Source organism: Plasmodium reichenowi, chromosome 13 (genome assembly GCF_001601855.1).
Source record: "Plasmodium reichenowi strain SY57 chromosome 13, whole genome shotgun sequence".
Lineage (NCBI taxonomy): Eukaryota > Apicomplexa > Aconoidasida > Haemosporida > Plasmodiidae > Plasmodium > Plasmodium reichenowi.
Window position 1 is genome coordinate 2,065,225 of NC_033658.1, and position 20,393 is coordinate 2,085,617.

General features: G+C 19.5%; 6 protein-coding genes and 1 non-coding gene across 7 annotated transcripts; 4 read left to right on the top strand and 3 right to left on the bottom strand.

Moving 5' to 3' along the window:
* On the bottom strand, positions 1-1,803 carry PRSY57_1353800 (metacaspase 1, putative; the record flags this gene model as incomplete). Its single annotated transcript, XM_012909461.2, has 1 exon — positions 1-1,803. A coding segment is annotated over one exon (1,803 nt), but the record flags the coding sequence as incomplete, so codon positions are not given.
* A 1,242-nt stretch (positions 1,804-3,045) lies between these two features.
* Positions 3,046-4,947, top strand: PRSY57_1353900 (hypothetical protein; the record flags this gene model as incomplete). Its single annotated transcript, XM_012909462.2, has 1 exon — positions 3,046-4,947. One exon carries the CDS (start codon positions 3,046-3,048, stop codon positions 4,945-4,947), a length of 1,902 nt encoding a protein of 633 aa, XP_012764916.2.
* Positions 4,948-6,386: 1,439 nt separating this feature from the next.
* Positions 6,387-9,176, top strand: PRSY57_1354000 (DNA replication licensing factor MCM6, putative; the record flags this gene model as incomplete). Its single annotated transcript, XM_012909463.2, has 1 exon — positions 6,387-9,176. One exon carries the CDS (start codon positions 6,387-6,389, stop codon positions 9,174-9,176), a length of 2,790 nt encoding a protein of 929 aa, XP_012764917.1.
* Positions 9,177-9,907: 731 nt separating this feature from the next.
* Positions 9,908-12,952, bottom strand: PRSY57_1354100 (RAP protein, putative; the record flags this gene model as incomplete). Its single annotated transcript, XM_012909464.2, has 1 exon — positions 9,908-12,952. The coding sequence occupies one exon, from the start codon at positions 12,950-12,952 to the stop codon at positions 9,908-9,910; it is 3,045 nt and encodes a 1,014-aa protein (XP_012764918.2).
* A 1,340-nt stretch (positions 12,953-14,292) lies between these two features.
* On the top strand, positions 14,293-15,822 carry PRSY57_1354200 (histone-lysine N-methyltransferase, putative; the record flags this gene model as incomplete). The annotated part of the gene is made up of 1 exon (XM_012909465.2): positions 14,293-15,822. One exon carries the CDS (start codon positions 14,293-14,295, stop codon positions 15,820-15,822), a length of 1,530 nt encoding a protein of 509 aa, XP_012764919.1.
* An 844-nt stretch (positions 15,823-16,666) lies between these two features.
* PRSY57_1354300 lies at positions 16,667-16,739 on the bottom strand. Its single transcript has one exon. It is a non-coding gene; the product is annotated as a tRNA-Thr (tRNA).
* A 1,532-nt stretch (positions 16,740-18,271) lies between these two features.
* PRSY57_1354400 (serine/threonine protein phosphatase 5, putative) lies at positions 18,272-20,245 on the top strand (the record flags this gene model as incomplete). Its single annotated transcript, XM_012909466.2, has 1 exon — positions 18,272-20,245. The coding sequence occupies one exon, from the start codon at positions 18,272-18,274 to the stop codon at positions 20,243-20,245; it is 1,974 nt and encodes a 657-aa protein (XP_012764920.2).
* Positions 20,246-20,393: the final 148 nt, after the last annotated feature.

Consider the following 20,393-nt stretch of genomic DNA (forward strand, 5'->3'; position numbering starts at 1 on the left):
ATTTTTATTTTTGCTTTTATTTTTTTCTATATATTTATTAATTATTTGCCCCAGTTGGTTATTTTTGTTCTTAATTATATGTTCAAAATCGAATAGTCTATTCATGTTAAATTTTTGAGATGACATAAATGTAACAGTTTGATTACTATGTTGTTTGACATGAGCATGTATATTATGTAATAAGTATTCATAAGTTATAAAAGAAGGTGTATTCATATTATTTTTTAAAATTTGTACCATAGCTGTAACTAATGACCCACCTGGAGCATTCTGTCCTGTGTTAACTTCATAAGAAACTTCCTTATCCTTAGATCCACTAAATTGTGTAACATCACAAATTACATGGAATGGATTTTTGTCTTCTTTCCATTTTTTTGATTTTAATTTATATTTATAAGCTAAATCAATACTACTTCCAGAATTACAACTATCTACAACAGCTATTAATTTTACTCCCTCATTTAAGGGTTGAATTAAATATTTATGTAATTCATCATCAATAATTACACCTTCTGTTTCAAAATCAGACGGTAATATAGTTTCATTATAACCATCCTTTTCTATATGACTATGATCTTTTTCTTGTGAACCATGTCCTGAAAAAAGGAAAAATAAAATATCTCCTGGTTTATTATCCCTAGTTAACCACATAAGTGCTGATAAAATATTTCTTCTTGTAGGTCTATAATTTGGATTTGCTTCGTTATCAATCAATCTTACTATATTATTTGAGGAATCATAAAATTTATATTTTGTTACTAGCAAATCTTTCATTCTCAGTGTATCATTTGTACAACCATTTAATTCATATTTGGTTCCATAATAATTTATCCCAATAAGCAATGCTTTCTTTTGATTACATGGAGAAAAATATAAAGTTTGATCACTATCAGGAGATCCTCTATTATATATATTTGTATGATTTTGAGGATATATATAATTATTGTTATCATAATTTATCATACTATATGCATTACTATGAGGTTTAAAATTATTTGAGTTGTATAAATCATTGGATGCATACAAATTGGTTACATGATTCATATTATTTGAATTTTTATAAGTAGGTGAATTGTTCATATAAGTGTTATAATGTACATTAGATGAATAATTTGTGTTTTCGTTATTATATAAACTATTAGGTGCTTTTAAATATGTATGATTTGTTTGATCATTATTCATATTATTATATATATTATTTGGTGTAATTTTAGGCATGCCATTAAATAAATAATTCTGAGATGGAACAGTATTAATAACATTTGCATAATCATTAAAATATATATTATTATATTCTCCAGTTTCCTTTTCTTTACGAAGTTCCTTAATTATATGCCTTTCATTACCTCCATATTTTAATATGGCATCATGTATTTCTTTATCATTTTTATTATTACCAAATATATCTTTTATGTTACAAAATAGGATATCTTGATTATTATTTATTATATGAACAGATATTTGCAATGTACATTTCTTTACAACATCAATCAAATTAATCTTTTCACTTGATATTCTTTCTCTTCTAATATGATCAAGCTCAAAAAAGGTATAGGCTATTTTATTATTATTTAATATACCACTGGACCATACTTCAATGGACAAAATATTATTTTCCCCACCTTTAACATTATTTTTAATGTCTATAGGTAATAAAAAGATTTCATTATATTTATATGGATTCTTTTGAAGTATACAACTTTTATATTTCTTATTCTGCCAATATATTTTTATATAACATGAAAAATTATCCTTATCTTCTAATCCAGACAATTCATATATTTTGACGTATATTTTTTCCATATAAAATATAGTACGTGCATGGAATTTTACAGAATATATATATATATATATATATATATAATCAGAGATTATAAATGTTGTAATATGGACAATTTTATGAACAAAAACATGAAATATTAAATAAAATATAAATAAAACAATATGACTTATTATACAAATTTATGTATTCATAATGAAATTAGCACTATAACATTATAATTTCTTAAGAAATTAAAAAAAAAAAAGAAAAAAAAAAGAAAAATAAAAAAAATATAAACGTATAATTACCTGTTTATATAAACTTATACATGTGAAATAAATACTGATTCATAAATACATTAATAAAAAATAGTAACAAAAAAGTATCATTTTTATATGCCTTAATTTATGAGTTTTAATTATACACTTTAATTTAAATTGTTAATTATATATACATATATATATATATATATATATATATATATATTTTTTTTTTTTATAGAATTTTATAATATGTATTTATTTTATATACATATTTTATATATATTTTAATTTAAAAAAAAAAAAAAACAAAAAAAAGAAATAGAAATTAATAATTATATATGCCAAAAATGTTATATATAAAAAAAAAAATTTAATAAAATTGTCCTTTTTTTTAGGTACTTTTCCTTATTTCCCTTTTAAAGAAAACTAAATATATGACATTTCGTCCTAAAGTATATATATATATAAATTAATTGTTCATTATAAACCTGTGTATATATTATATGCATATTATTTTAATTTATTTTTTACATTAATAAATATGCACTACTATTTATTTGAATTGTTGAAATATATAATAAATATATATATATATATATATAATATTTATATTTATTTCTTTATTGATTTATTTTGGAATGTAATTATTATATATACCATAATGTACTCTATTATATGTAAATATAAATAAATAAATAAATAAATAATAATCAAATATAAAAGAATTTAATAAACCTTATAAGTAATAAATTTATAAAATTCTATATATTATGATATATATTACATATTTATTTAATTCTTATATTTGTACAGATTCATAATTAAATTATTTTAAAAATAAAAAATTACCTTTTTGAAATAATATTCAAAATGCGTAATTTTCGATAAAATATCAGAGATTAAATGTATGTATTTAAGATATTTTATTTTTTATATTATATTGAAATTAGCATTTATATATATATATATTACATATATAATCCATTTAATATATATATTTATACTTTATACTGAGGAAAAATGTCTAGCGATATCAAAGATTTAATAAGAAAAGAAAAGGAAAGAAGAAAATTGATGCGAGAAGAGAACAGGATAAAAGAAAAAGAAAAAAAGAAAGATGACAATGATGATGAAAAGAAGAAAGAAAAGGAATTAAATGTAAAGAATTGTAAAAATGGGGATAAACTTTTTTTAAATATACAAAAAAATTATGAAAATACTGATAAAGAAATTAAAGTTGAAGAGGATGAAAAGAATAATATACAAGTGTCAAAAAAAAATTATTATGACATTATAAAAGAAAAATTTACATTTAATAGAGAATCAAAAAAAGTAAGTTTTGATGAACCAAAAGCTCCAGTAAATAAATTAAATAAAAATAATGACTTACAAAATGCTTTCTTAGAATATGGTGATGATACTGAGAGTGACAATTCATTTAATGAAAATATAAATTATAATGATAAAAACATAAAAAGTAAAGTACACAATAATATGAATAATGATGAAGATAATAATCTTCCAAATGATTTTTTTGATTCTATAAATAATGAAAATAATATTGATGAAAAATTACCAGAAAATTTGCACCATTCTGATAATGAAAAAAATCAAAAATATTTCACGACAAAAAGTGATAAAACAACACAACATTATAGCATGAATCAATATGATAATATTGATGATAAAAAAATATTAGAAGAAGGATTAGGTTCCCTTACTTTTAATAAAGAAAAAACAAATAAATATACAACTAGTATTTATCTAAATAGTGATAACAATTATAATAATAATAAAAATGAACATGTGGAAATTTTAGAAACGTATGAAATTATTGAACCTAATGAAGATGATTTAAAATTTGATGAAAATGATGATTTTCATAAAAAAATATTAAATAAAAGAAGAAAAATTGAAAAGAATAATTTAAATGATGTACTGAGTTTAGAATATGACGATGTAGATGTAGATTCAAATGAATATAATGACAAATATGAAAAGGATGTGTTCACAGAAAGTAATTATACGACAAAGGATACAAATATAATAAACCCTGAACAAGAAAAGGAAATGAAAAAAAAGTTAAATGATTTACATATAAATAGTAATAAAAAGGATAAAAATAACTTACACAATAGTAATAATATTATTAATATAATTAATAATAATCTGAACGATGTAGAATTATACAAATTGAAAGATTCCGCATATTATGAAGAGTTAGATTACCTATATAAATTGTTAATTCAAAAAAAAAAGAACATCCTAGGAAATAAATACAATGAAGAAAAAGAAATAAACGATGAAAAGGAAGATGTTATATTACAAGAATTAAATGATTTTCATAAAAATAATAATAATAATAATAATAATTATTATGATGCTGAACAAAAGAACAACTTTAATATTCTCGAAATTTATGAAATATTAAATATGAAAAAGCCACAAGTTGAAAATGATTTATTATATACAAGAATAAATACAAAAAAGGACACAAATAATATAATAACAACACAAAAAGAGAATATACCAAAAGGATTTTTTGATGATGAAGAAAAGGATATACTAATTAGAGAGAATATATCCTTATCACAGTTAAATTTAAAAATAAAAGAACTCAAAAATGAAATGAAAAGAATATTATCAGAAGATAAAAATACAGAACAAATGTATGAAGAGAAAAAAAACAATTTTATTGACTATTTATATGATGACAAATTTGATAATAAGGAACATTTCTTAAAGGAAATCAAAAAAAAAAAAATAAATAAAAATGTTAATATAAATAAATTTAAAAATAAAATTATGGAAAGGAAAGAACAGAAAATAAAAAACAATCCTAAAAAAGTTATGAAAATGGGAAATTCTCAAATGGACTTTGATGAAATGTTATTTGACTGGAGAAAAAAAAAAATTTTATAAAAAAAAAAATGGATATATTAAATCATATATATTTAAATATAATAAAAAATATTATATATTTATATATATATATTGTGTGTGTAGGTATGTTTTTGATTAAAATGGAATATCAGTATATATAATGTAATCCATAACATATATTTATTATCAGGGTCATTTAGTTTCCTTCTTTTTTTATCCTGTATGAATATTTACATTTTGTGCTTATTAATATGATGCAAGGGTATATAATTATTATATATATATATATATATATATATTTTATTTATTTTTTCTTTATTTTGCACATTTGTTTTTTACCTTTAGCTCTCATATATGTATAGCATACATATAATTCTTATTTATTTTTTTTTTTTTATACATAATTTTATTTTTTTGTGTCTTTTTTAAAATTCTTTTTTTCAAGTATCAATTAATTAATTTTCTTAATTCTTTAATTTTCAATTTAATTTTTTTCACGATTATAACTTTAATTTTTTCCAATTCGTTTTTTAAATATAGGAAAAACAAAAGTATTATATATAATCATATTTTTATGCATTAATATGTATAATCTAAAATATATTATATTATATATATATATATATACTTATTTAAATTTATACATTTATGTATTTAATATTTATACTTATGAAAAAATATCTAATATTTCGAATAAAAAAAAGTAAAAAACTTAAATACTATTTATATGCAAAAAAAAAAAAATCCTCTTATTTACGAATTTGATATTTTTAAAGAAAGAAAATAATAATTTATTTAAAAGAAAAAACATAAATATATATATATATATATATATATAAAATAAATTATACATAATATTTATTGGATAAAGATATACCAATGAATGAGTGCAAAGAAGATAAGGAAAAAACAAAAGAAGTGCTTAAAGAAATTTAAAAAGTATTGTAAAAAATTTGAAAAGAATTGCAAGGAATACTTAATATGCTATAAGAAGTATAAAAAAGCATATTTTAAAAAATATAGTAATAAAATATATCAAAAAGATATTCATAAATATCTTAAAAAGTATCTCAAAGTTTATGTTAAAAATTATATTAAAATATATCGTAAAATATACAAAAGAGATTGTATCGAATACATTAATAAATTTTGTATCCAAAATATTACTAAAAAAAAATAAAGAAAGTTATTTGATATATTTGAATAATTTAAATTATATAATATATATATATATATATATACATATATATATGTGTGTGTAATTTAAAAAGAAAAAGATATATATCTCATAATATCATTTTTCTTCATATAATAATAAATGTAAATATAATTAATTACGAAAGAGTATTATATATATTAAATATCGATATAAGAAAATCTTTATATATATATATATATATATATATATTTATTTATTTATTTATATTTATGTTTTATTAGCACATCGCACATATATTTTTTGAGATTATATACTTAAAATGTCAGCTATATTTAATGAAAGTGAATTATCCGGACTAGATGCCCATAGTGCCTTTGGTAATAATGAAACTTCGAGTTTTCAAAAGAAGAAAAGGCGAATCGACGAAAATTCTCAAATGAGTGTAAATGATTTAGTTGATGATGGGGAAGAGGAAGAAGATGATGATGATGATGAAGAAGAACCATCATATGTTCAAGATCAAAATATGGCGAAAGTATTTGAGAAATTTTTAAAAACATTTTCTGAAAAAAAAAGTGAAGAAGATGATGATGATGGTGATAGTATTTGGAAAGATAGTTTAAATTTTGATTTTCCAAGTAATTTAGAAATAGCAAAAGATTCTCATTATGTACTATTATTATTTTCTATTCTTCAAAATTCTTATTCAAGAAATAAAGTTTTGATTGTTGATATGAAACATGTATTAATGTGGGAACCAACTGATAAAAATAGATTTGATATAGGTAGTCAATTATATATGTATATAAAAAGACACTTTTTAAGAATATTAGATATTTTTGAAAAAAAAGTACAGTTATTAGCAGAAAGCATTAATCCTATAAAAACGAAAGAAGTTGGAAAAATATGTTTAAGGTTTTATAATAAGAAGAATCCTATACATTCCTTACGAAGTTTAAGATGTGAAATGCTTGGAGAAATGATTAGTGTCAGAGGACAAGTTACAAGAACATCTGATGTAAGACCTGAATTAACATTAGCAGCTTTTAAATGTAATGAATGCGGTAATATTATAAATGGTGTTAAGCAACAATTTAGATATACACAACCAAGTAAATGTCCTTCAGCTAGCTGTAGTAATATGTCTGATTGGTCTCTCGTTTTGGAACAATCCTATTTTGTTGATTGGCAAAAAATCAGATTACAAGAAATTGCTCAAGAAAGTCCACCTGGTTCTATGCCTAGAAATATGGATGTAATATTAAGAAATGATATTGTAGATAGTGTACATGCAGGAGATCGTATTATAGTTACAGGATGTTTAATTGTGGTTCCAGATATTCCAACATTAATGAAACCAGGAGATGTACCTAGAAGTGTAGCCAGACAACTTTTAAAGAAAAATGAAAACTCTTTAGTATCACAAGGTTTAACTGGGATAAAAGGTGTTGGTGTACAAGATTTAAATCATAAATTGTGTATATATGCATGTCAAATAGAAAAATTAAATAGTTCTAAGAAAGATAATAATTTTGATGAACAAACGCAAGTAGATATAAATTGTGAAGAAATTCTTAATTGTGATGATTTGAAATGGTTAAGAGATATTGCAATGCATCCAAATACTATAGATATTTTAGCAGAATGTATAGCACCAAAAATTTGGGGTAATCTTGAAATTAAAAAAGGAGCATTATTAATGATGACCGGGGGTGTACAAAAGATTACATCAAATTGTAAATTAAGAGGAGATATTAATATGTGTATTGTAGGAGATCCAGGTACAGCCAAAAGTGAGATATTAAAATATGTTGAAAGTTTTGCTCCTCGAGCAATTTTTACATCAGGAAAAGGATCAACTGCTGCTGGTTTAACTGCAGCTGTTCATAGAGATCCTGATCAAGGAGATACTGTTTTAGAAGCTGGAGCATTAATGTATGCTGATCAAGGTATTTGTTGTATAGATGAATTTGATAAGATGGATGAAAAAGATAGGGTAGCTATTCATGAAGCTATGGAACAACAAACCATTTCAATCACAAAAGCTGGTATACAAGCTACCTTAAATGCAAGAGCTTCTGTTCTTGCTGCTTGCAACCCTAAATATGGAAGATATGATACATTAAAAACATTTGCTCAAAATGTAAATATTCCAGCACCATTATTATCTCGTTTTGATTTATTTTATACTATGCTTGATTGTATTGATATTGATAAAGATACTAGTATAGCTAACCATTTGGTTTCTATGCATTGTGGAGAAGAAGCTGAAAAACATTTAAGAGCAAATGCAGGAAAATTGGATTCTGTTAAATTAGAAATATATTTAGAATTAAGTAAAAGAGTCAAGCCATTATTAACTGATGAAGCAAAATATAAATTAATACATTATTATGTTTCCTTTAGAAATATTGAATATTCTCCAGGTGCACAAAGATCTATGAGAATGACTGTGCGTCAGTTAGAATCGCTTATTAGATTAAGTGAAGCTGTAGCTAAATTAAAATTTTCTCATTTCGTAGATGTAAAGCATGTAGAAATTGCATGTTCCATTTTCAAAGCATCTATGAAGAAAATATCAAACGAAAAAGAAATCAACTTGGATGAAGAATTTGATAAAGTTAATAATTCCTTAATGGGTAACAAGGTTAATAAATTGGATCAGGAAACTGAAAATACTGAACAAAACAAAAAAATTACAACAATTAAAGCTAGTGAATATCAATATATATCTGCTATAATCTTTGAAATTATTAAAGAATTCGAATTTAATAATAATAATGAAAGCATTACACAAGATCAATTAATTGAAACATATCTTCAAGTATATGCAAAAGCGGAATCGAGTGAACAAGTTGATGAATGGATTTATAAATTAAAAAAAATTATTAACAGATTAATAAATCAAGATATAAAACTGTTATCAGAAACTAATGAAGATGATCCTGAGAAGGTTATTATAAGAATCCATCCAAATTATGCAGGTCCAATAGTTGAGGGTGTTTCAAATAAAAATACATATGGATATAACACATTCAAAAATTATCAAACCGAAGAAAAGGCCCCAGAAGATGATGTGGACTTTCAAGAAGAAATTGACAATTTTTAAATGTTACCATATTGTAATATTATATATATATATTTACATATGATATAATGTGCTTCCTGTATGTTATCTTATAAGGATATATAAAATTTATACTGATGATTCAAATTAATAGAGAATATATTCTTCTTATTAATTACAGTCCTATTAAAATAATTACAATTATATATATTTTAAGTTCACAATAAACATATATTATTATTTTTATTATATATATATATATATATATATTTTAAATATAATGTTTTAAATGAAGGAATAAATTATTCTCTGTATAATGTTTTTTTTTTTTTTTTTTTTCCATGATAATATTAAAAGAAAAATAAAAAAAAATGTGCATTTTTATTAACATTTTATATGTGTATATATTTTACTATGATAATTCTTGTAACAATAATGTATTTTTCCCTTTTAAAGAACTATATAATTTTATAAATTCTTTCTCTATTAATATATATATATATATATATATATGTATTATATTATCTTAATTTTTTTTTTTTTTTTTTTTTTTGTTATAAAGCATAAAAAATTGGTTATATATCTAATTATATTACAAATTTATTAATATATATATATATATATATATATATTATTCTAAATGTGTTAAGTTATACAAAAAAAATAAATAAATAAATAAAAAAAGACTAAAAAAATTGCATCTTATTAAACAAATAAAAAAAAGGAAAAAGAAAAACAACGTTGTATATATTTGAAATAGGAAATGATATATATTATATATGCTTAATTTTTTTCTTTAAAAATTTAATTTTATTCTTTTTTCGTAATTTTTCTATATTAGTTAATAAATCTGTTTTTTCTTTGCTCTGTTGAATAGTTTTAGAAATTTGATCGAATTCCTTTTTGTTAATGTGTTCATTTTTTTGATTTAAATTTATGATGTTTCTTATTTGTATATCACAATGGTCAGAGATTAATTTTTTAACATATGCTTTTTTATCAAAATCTGTATTTAAAATAGCCCAGTCAAAATAAGGTATATTAATAACAACATATCCTAAATCACTTAACAATTTATGTTTAAATTTGGATAAGGATATATATGATTTTGTATTTTTATAAAAATGATGTTCTCCATTTACCTCAATTATTAATTTTTTATGTTTATTTTCAAATTTATTAGTTACATTATTTACATCATTTTGTTTTACATATGTTTGAGAATTTATTGAATTATTATTATTGTCATTTGTATAATGTTTATGATTCATTAGATGTTTATTTTGATGAAGTATATAATTCTTTGGTATTTTAAAAAATGATTCATCCTCTTCTACAAAATCAACATTATATGGGCCTATGGTTACTTCTTCTAATGTTGTTATATTAAACGTTAATAAAATATTTTTAACATTTTTTTGTAAATCTGATTTAACATGATATTCAATAGTTTTTTGTTTATTTTTTATACAATTTAAATATTCAATAGATTCTTTGTTTAAATGGTTGTGTACATTAGGCACATGTTGTGTTCTTATGGCGAGTTCACATATTTTGAGTTGAGTTAAATAAACATTATCCAGAATTATATCATATTTTATCAAATTGGTAATTATTAAATTGTAAATATCAACCTTTTCAAAAGAAAAATAGCATAAACCTAATAACAATTTTATTAATAATTTAAAATTTATTTCATGTATTCTTTCATTATTTAAAATATTATTTATGTGATATATTATTCCTTCATCATATATATCTAATTTGAATAAACTATAAAAGATTTTTACTTTATCAGAAATATTTATAGAGGTAAAATAATTATTCATTTTATTATCAATATTTTTTAACTTTTCTTGACATAATTGATTATTATATAAATTGTTATATAAAGTATTATTATTATTATTATTATTATTTATTAATTTAATATTTTGATTATCATCATGTACATTAAGATTATCCATTTCATTATTCTTTATTATATTATGAGATGAAGAGAAAATGAAAGAAGTTGGATCATTTTTATTTGCTCCTTTAGTTACTTTTTCATCATAAAAATTGTTTTTATTTTTTATAACAATATTATCATCTGGAGTATATAAACTCATTTCTAAATTATGATCAAATGTATTTATTTTATTTAAAAGAATATTCGAATTATTATATGATATCTTTGGTGTTTCATTATCTATATTTTTATCATAAATATTATGCTCTATATTTGAATACATAAAATATGATAATATATCACCTATGAGATCACTTTGTCTATATTTATGCATAGAATATGATTCTAATAAAATAATTAAACTATTTGTATCATAAACCTTTTGTTTTATATTTTTTGAAAAAACTGAATCAAATATATGTATCGTTTTAGATGGAAATAATTTATTTTTCGCTAGCAGGAAAAAAAGCATTATTAAATTGTTTGAAAATGGCAAATAGTTCATAAACATATTGAGAACACTTTTATAAAACATATGATAATCTAGTTTTAAATATAATAAGCATTGCATAATATAAAATATTTTATTTACTAAATTATTATCTATATAAAGAGTTATATCTTCATCTGATATATTAAGAAATTCATTTTTCAATTTATTTACAATTTCATTTGTTAATTTTAAATGGACATAATTTAAATCTTTTAAGCTTCTTGAAATACTTAATAGTGTATCTAAGATGAACAATTTTTTTTCAACAATTGTAAGTGTATTAGAATACAAGGAATTATTATTATGGTCATAATTTTTCATATCATTATTACAATTATTATTATTCTGTTGGTGCTGAATATTATTTAATTTCATATGATGTTGACCTCTATTGAGATTATTAATATATAGATTATGATTACATATAATATTATATTCCTGATTTATTTTGTTTTGATTTTTTTGAATTATATTATATGATTTTTGACTAATCAAAGGAGTATCCAAAATGTTATGGACATTTGTTTTATTTTGTATAATAGAACTTTTCTTTTCATTATAATTTATCTTATGATATGTTCTATTAACTTTATTATTAATATCATTTGAAAGGTTTTTAATTTGTTCATTAATATTTTTTTTTATAAAAAAAGAAAAATGATTATTTTTATCAGATAACATAAATAGATGATCAAAATTATATGTCAATTTGTCACATATAATTTTAATCAACGACCAATTAAACGATTGTAATTTTTTGCAATACATATTTTTTTGAATTATACTTATTTTATTAAGAATGGACAGATAATGAATTAAATCTTCTATGTTATATTCATCATTTTTTATAAAATAAAAACATTTATTCATATATCCTTCTAATAAAACATTATCAACTAAATTTAAGTTTGTTAATATATTCATTGTATGAATTAACATTTTACTTGTATATAGATAATGTATTTTAAATTTTATAGAATTTAAAAGATTCTTATTAATATCCAAGCATAAATTCGAATAGAAATTATCTTCAAAATATGGATAATATTTATTAAATAAAACTAATATTAATAATAAATTTTCAACACTCTCTTGTTCATTTTCATTATTATTTTTAGCTTTATATATTAATTTTTTAAAAATGTCCAAGTTCATTTTATTATCATCTGTTAAATATTTATTCAATTCTTTAATATTTATATTTTTTTCTGATTTTATTCTTTTTAAAACATTTAAGCTTAATTTAGATGTCCTAATAAATTTTTTTGGATGATTTAAGATCCCATGTTTATTATTATTATTTATAAGAATGCATGTACTCTTTTTGTTTAAATGATTTAAAAATAAACAACAGCGATTTTTTATGATAGTCATAATTTTTTTTTTAAAGCCTAATATGAATAAATAATATATTATAATGAACCATTTTACAAAAATATATATCCTCCTAATATTAATAAAATTATATTCATAGATATTTTGATATATACATTTTTTTTTAAATATTTTGGATGATCTGCAATTATATATCTGTTCATATAATTATAATGTTATCTATATGTATATAATAATTTTTATTAATATATAACCACATGATGATTATTGTTATATTTATTGGAAATTTTTTTTTTTTTGATATTTCAAAATGATAAAAATGAAATATATATATATATATATATATATATATATATATATATATATATAAAGTAATTGATCGGATAAATTTATACCTTACATATAATTGATTCATAACAATTTGTGAATACATATAAGTATAATTTAATATTATATTTCTACATAACCATATTATTATATTGAAATGAATAAGAAATGACAAGGACATTATAGAAAAAATTATTATATTATATAAATTTTTTAATTATAATTTTTTATAATATTCATATATTTGAAAAAAAAAAATATATACATATATATTTTTTCTTTTGTATATCATTTTATAGGCAGTGAAATAATATTCATATTATGTAATAAATTATATATATATATATATATATAATATATATATATAATATATAATATATGGTATATAATATATTATATATATATATAATATATATAATATATATGTTTTACATAGAAAATATTTTTAATATATGTATTTTTATATATATTCCTTTTGAAAATAATTAAGCACGACTTTTTTTTTCTTTTTTTTTTTTTTTTCTTTTTTTTTTTTAAATATGAATAATTTTATAAATCTACAAAAGTTTACAAAACTTCCTAATATTATTCTTTCATTTGAAAGAAAAATTTGAAGCTTACATATAATTTTATTTATTTTTCCAGAATTAAAAAATTGTTTTATTTATTTATTATATATATATATTTTTTATTCCCTTGATATATATAATTTTGTTCCTTTTTTTTTTTTTTTTTGTTTCTGCAATATATATATGTATATACTATTATGTATACATAATATTATTTAATAAAATACGAGAAATATAAAAAATAATACATATATATATATATATATATATATTTATATATTTGTTAAGTATTATTTTATAATTAATAATATAATATATAAATAATAATATTATATATATATATATGCATAATTTTTATAATGTAAAAAATACTAAATTTATGTTCCATAAATATATGTATGTATTATATATATATATATATATATATATTATATTATATTATATTAATTTATATATTAATACATAAACTTTTGATAATAGAATATGTTTAAAATAGAATATAAAGAAGATAGAGGAAAATGCGTTGTTGCAGTAAATCAAATACGAGCAGGATATTGCTTGGTAGAATCACATCCCGAGATATTTATTCCCTTATGTGTTAAATATATGGCTCCTAGAATTATTGATCAGAATAATAAGAAGAATAATTTTAAGATAATAAATACGTGTTTTTATTGTTTAGAAAAATTCAATAAATGTATATGTTGTCCAAATTGTAAATATGTGGTATATTGTAGTGATATGTGTTTAGAACGAGCTTGGAAATCTCATAGAGAAGAATGTGATATATTTCGATCTAATATATTTGATAGATATTGTCCATCTATAACTATGAGATTAGTTATTAATTGTTACTTAAATCATTTTAATTTTTATGACTATTGTGGTAGTAGTACAGATATAAGTAAAGAAAAATATGAACGATTAAAATATCCAGCATATATAGTAGCAGTTGCACTTATGAGTAAAAGGAAAAAGATATTTCACAATTTTGATAATAATGAAAGTATACTTAAAAATATTATAGAAAAATTTATTAAGATATCTAAAAATAGTTTACAAATTATCGATAATGAATTAGAACCAGCTGGATTAGCAATATATAAAAAACCTGTACCCTTTTTTAATCATTCTTGTTTAAGTAATTGTGTTACAGTTTTTAGAAATCAAAAATTATATATTAGAACATTAATGGATGTATATCCTGGTGAAGAATTAACTATTAGCTATATAGATATTGCTTTTGATCGATGTACAAGATTATCTATATGTATGGATCAATATTTTTTTACATGTTCATGTAAATTATGTAAAGTTAATATAGCATCAGAATGTCATAATATTTTTAATACCGAAATTGTATGTACAAATTCGGAAAATTGTAAAAAGTTTCTAGGATATATGGAAATAGTACTTATATCAGAATTAGAACGTAAACAATGTTATATAAATAAAAGTAGTTTTAAAACTTATCCTGTTTTAAAAAAAAGTAATATTGATAATGTCTGGAGATGTATGTTATGTAAAGCAGAAGTTGGTGATAATATTATAAAAGGCTTAGTAGACAAAGAAAAAGAAACGTTTAAAGAAACTGTATATCTTGAAACATTATTCAATGAAAAATACACATATGATAATAAAAGTGTCTTACAATCATTAAATAAAATTAAATCAAAAATTGATTATTTAACAAATTATTATCATCATGCTAAATACTCTCTTCAAAAAATGAGAGCAAAAATTTTATATATATCTATACAATTACATGAATTTAAATTGGCTTATAATATAGCAAATCAATATTTAAAATCTATTGAAGTTTCTTATGGAAAATATTCCCCAATATATGGTTATTATATTTTCCTCACTGGGAAACTAGCTCTTTTCCTTGATTTAAAAAATGAGGGCTTAGGATTAATTCACAAAGCAAAAAAAAATATTATTAAAACGTATGGTCCAGATTCTCTGATATATAAGGATTTGGAAAAGTTTTTATATACTAACAAATATTAAAAAGGGCAATAAAATAAAAAAAGAAACATATATAGGCATATATGCATTTTTACCATAATATATATGAATATATACATATATATAACTTTTTTTTTTTTTTTCTAATTTTTTATATATAATGAAAGTTGCCATTTTTCATACATTTATTTATCATTTGTTTTTACATATTTATAAAGGATAAAATATACTTGTAGTATTATTGTTTTTTTTTTTTTTTTTAAATTTGAAGAATACATAAATTTTTTAGTTGTATATATATATATACATATATATATATATAATGAATTTATATATATGTTTTATTTATTTATTTATTTATTATTATTATTATTATTTTTTTTTTAATATATATTTTTTTCTAATATAATATAAAAAAAAAATTATATATTATAACACTCTTTTATTTTTTAAAAGAATTTGTCATATTAGATATTTTAATGAATATTAAATGTGTTCCACATTATTGATTTAAAGGAAATATATATAATATTTCTAAAAATGAATACATTAAATCAAAGGAAAAAGAAATATAACGAAATATATTATTATAAATTAAATGCAACTTTTTCCCTGTTTTTTTTTTTTTTTTTTTTTTTGTTAAGAATGAGGAGAAAAAAAAGGAAAATAATAATATAACAGAATTCAAATGAATGTTTTAAAATTATATTTTCCATAATATATTTTATTTTTAATAAACTTTTTTATATAGGTATTCTATTTATATTTTATTATTATTTTTTTTTTATTTATAATTATATATATATATATAATTTATATATTATTAAAATTCTTAAAATATAATTTAAAATATTTCAATTTTTTTTTTTCTCTTTTAAAATACAAAAGCCACCTGTGGGAGTCGAACCCACGATCTTTTGATTACGAATCAAACGCATTACCAACTGTGCTAAGATGGCTTAAATGAAATTTCTTGCTCAAACTAATTATAATATTTCCCTTTAAATATTTTATTTAAATAGTATATACAAACTTGTTTTTTCCTTTCTCATGATAAGTTCATATTATAATTTTTTAATATTAAAATAAATTGCATCTTTATAGAATTTTTCTTTTAACTAATATAAGTAATAAAGATAAATATAATTTTTTTTACTATAATGAGTACATTAAAAAATAATATATATATATATATTTTAAAGTATCATATATTTTAAAAAGAAGAAAAAAAATAATATTATAAAACTAAATAATATATATATAATATAACATATAATATTATGTACATATATACATATAATATATATGATATTGGTTATAATATTATATATAAACTTCTTATTAGAGTAATATATAATTTAAATATATGCTTATATGTATAATGTAATCATATTGGATGATATACCATACCTATTATAATATATATAATATATAAATAAAATACATATTATATATATATATAATATTATATTTCTTTTTTTGGTTTTTCTGTTTAGCACTTTACAATAAATATTATATATTCTTTTTGATATCATTTTATTGTATTACATAAGAATATATCAGTTATTTTTTTTCTTTTCTTTTCTTTTAATTTTTTTTTTTTTTTTTTTTTTCTTTACTTTTATATTTTTCTAATATATGTATATTATTTTTATAGCTGTTACATATTACTATTCAGTAGATATATTTTTTTCATTTGAGTAAATGCCCAAAGGGGAAAAGAATATTTAGAGAAAACAATAAAAAAACAAAATAAACAAAACAAAAAATAAAGGTAATATATATATATAAAAAAAAACTATATATAATATAATGTTATAAATAGTAATAAGTAGAATATAATATAAATTTTATGCAAATATGGATATTTTTATCCTTTTAATTGTATATTTATTTTTTTTTTCCTTTTTTATTTACATGTTTTAACATATTCTTATAAACTTTTTACATCTTTTCCTTTCTTCTTATTTTTTCGCTATATTTAGTTTTGTTTATATTTGAAATACACAAAAAAAAAAAAGAAGAAGCATATTATTATAAATAAAGATATTTTATTAATTATAATGAAATATATAGTTATATGTATAGGTTATCCAAATTAAGTGGGCATATATAAATGTATATATATATATATATATATATATATATAATATTATATACGTATATATTCCTTATTTATATTATGTAATTATATTTTATTTATTTAATTATTTTTTTTCCTCATTTGTATTATAAAATTTTTTTTCATGAGAAAAAAGAAGAAAAAGAAAAAAAATTAATATTATTATATAAGACATAGAAAAAAAAAATTTCAGTTTTATAATAATTAATATATAAATAAAAATTGATTTTTTTAGCATATATATGTGTAATATTATTTATTTTTATGTGATTTGATTTTAATTGTTTTTTTCACTTTAAATATATATATATATTATATATATATATATATATTTATTTATTTTATTTTTTGTCCTGAGTAAATGTGCAAATGGTAATTGTTACTGAGAAAATAAATAATAACGTTAAGATAGAAGATAATAATATAAATAGATTTGAAGAAGATATGGACAAGAATGTCGATGAGGATAATGAAACTATTTATACAATAAATGAAGAGAAAGTTAATAAATGTAACAACATAGAAAAAGAACATAACCAAAAAGAAGATAAGGAAAATGTTATGTTAAACAACCATAATGTGGAAGAAGAAGATATAAAAAAAACGGACGAAGTATTGATGAATGATGAAAAAATAAAAAATGATTTTCATTTAGAAATTGGTGAATATTCAAAAAACCATAAGTGTGATGATCCTTTGAATAATAACAAAACGGATCATTGTGATAAAGAAAGAAAAGATATTTGTCTTGAATTATTAAAAACATGTGATGCTTTAAAAAATATTGGAAATAAATATTTCAAGGAAAATAATTATATTATATCTCTAAGATATTATACAGAAGCTATAGATTTAATAAAAAAATCATTTGAACCATATCCTAATAAGGTTTCGGATATAGATAACGAAAATAATACAAATAATTTACATGATGATGTTGAAGTGGATGATGAAGATAAAGAATTATTTAAAGAATATTATAATAAAAGTACTATATGTAAAAAAAGTGATTTTATTAGTATAAAAGAAACAGATTTACATATATATTATACGAATCGTTCTTTTTGTCATATAAAATTAGAAAATTATGGAACAGCTATAGAAGATATTGATGAAGCTATTAAAATTAATCCATATTACGCTAAAGCGTATTATAGAAAAGGGTGTTCCTATTTACTTTTATCAGATTTAAAAAGTGCATCTGAATGTTTTCAAAAAGTATTAAAACTTACAAAAGATAAAAATTCAGAATTAAAATTGAAACAATGTAAAAAACTTATTTTTGAACAACAATTTCAGAAAGCTATCGAATTAGAACAAAAAATGCCTTATTATGAAACATTAGTACTTGATTCTCTTAAGATAGAGAATATGGAAGCTCCTATATATGATAGAAATAATTTAAATCTTGATTTTTTGAAAAAAGTAGCTAATTATATAAGTATACCAAATAATAAATTGAACAAAAAATGTGTATGTGCAATTGTATTAGATGTAATTAAATTATTAAAAGAATTACCTACCTTAGTTTATTTAAATTTAGAAGAAGATGAAACTTTGACAATATGTGGTGATGTTCATGGACAATATTATGATTTATTAAATATAATGAAAATTAATGGGTATCCATCTGAAAAAAATTCTTACTTATTTAATGGTGATTTTGTAGATAGAGGAAGTTTTTCTGTTGAAGTTATTATATTTTTATATCTAGCTAAACTAACATTTCCTAATAATGTATATTTAACAAGAGGAAATCATGAAACGGATAATATGAATAAGATATATGGTTTCTTAGGTGAATTACAAGAAAAATATGATGAAAAAATGCATGTCTTATTTTCAGATTCCTTTAAATTCTTACCTTTAGCATATGTTCTTAATAAAAACATTTTTATATGTCATGGTGGTATACCTAGTAAAACAGATACTACTTTAGAAGATATCGAAAAAATTGATAGAAATAAAGAACCTTTAGATGAAGGAGTTATGACCGATTTGTTATGGTCTGATCCAAATGAAGAAAAAGGTTTTAAACCATCTAAAAGAGGTATTGGATTTTCATTTGGTACAGATATTACTGAAAATTTCTTAAAAATTAATAATCTAAGTCTTATTATTCGATCTCATGAAGTAAGAGATGAAGGTTATTCTCTTGAACAAAATGGACAATTATATACAGTCTTTAGTGCTCCTAATTATTGTGATATTATGAAAAATAAAGGAGCTTTCTTAAAATTCAAAGGAAATTCAATCAAACCTGAATGTGTAACATTTACCGAAGTCGAACACCCAAATGTCCCTTCACTAAAATATGCTCATAATTTGTATCAAAACATTTAAAAAATATATATATATATATATTTATGTATATGTTATAAATGATTTATGTTATATAATATATATATTCTGGGTTATGAAATTTCAATTAATACATATATATATATATATATATATATAATATTTTTTTTCTTTTTTTTTTTTTTTTTTT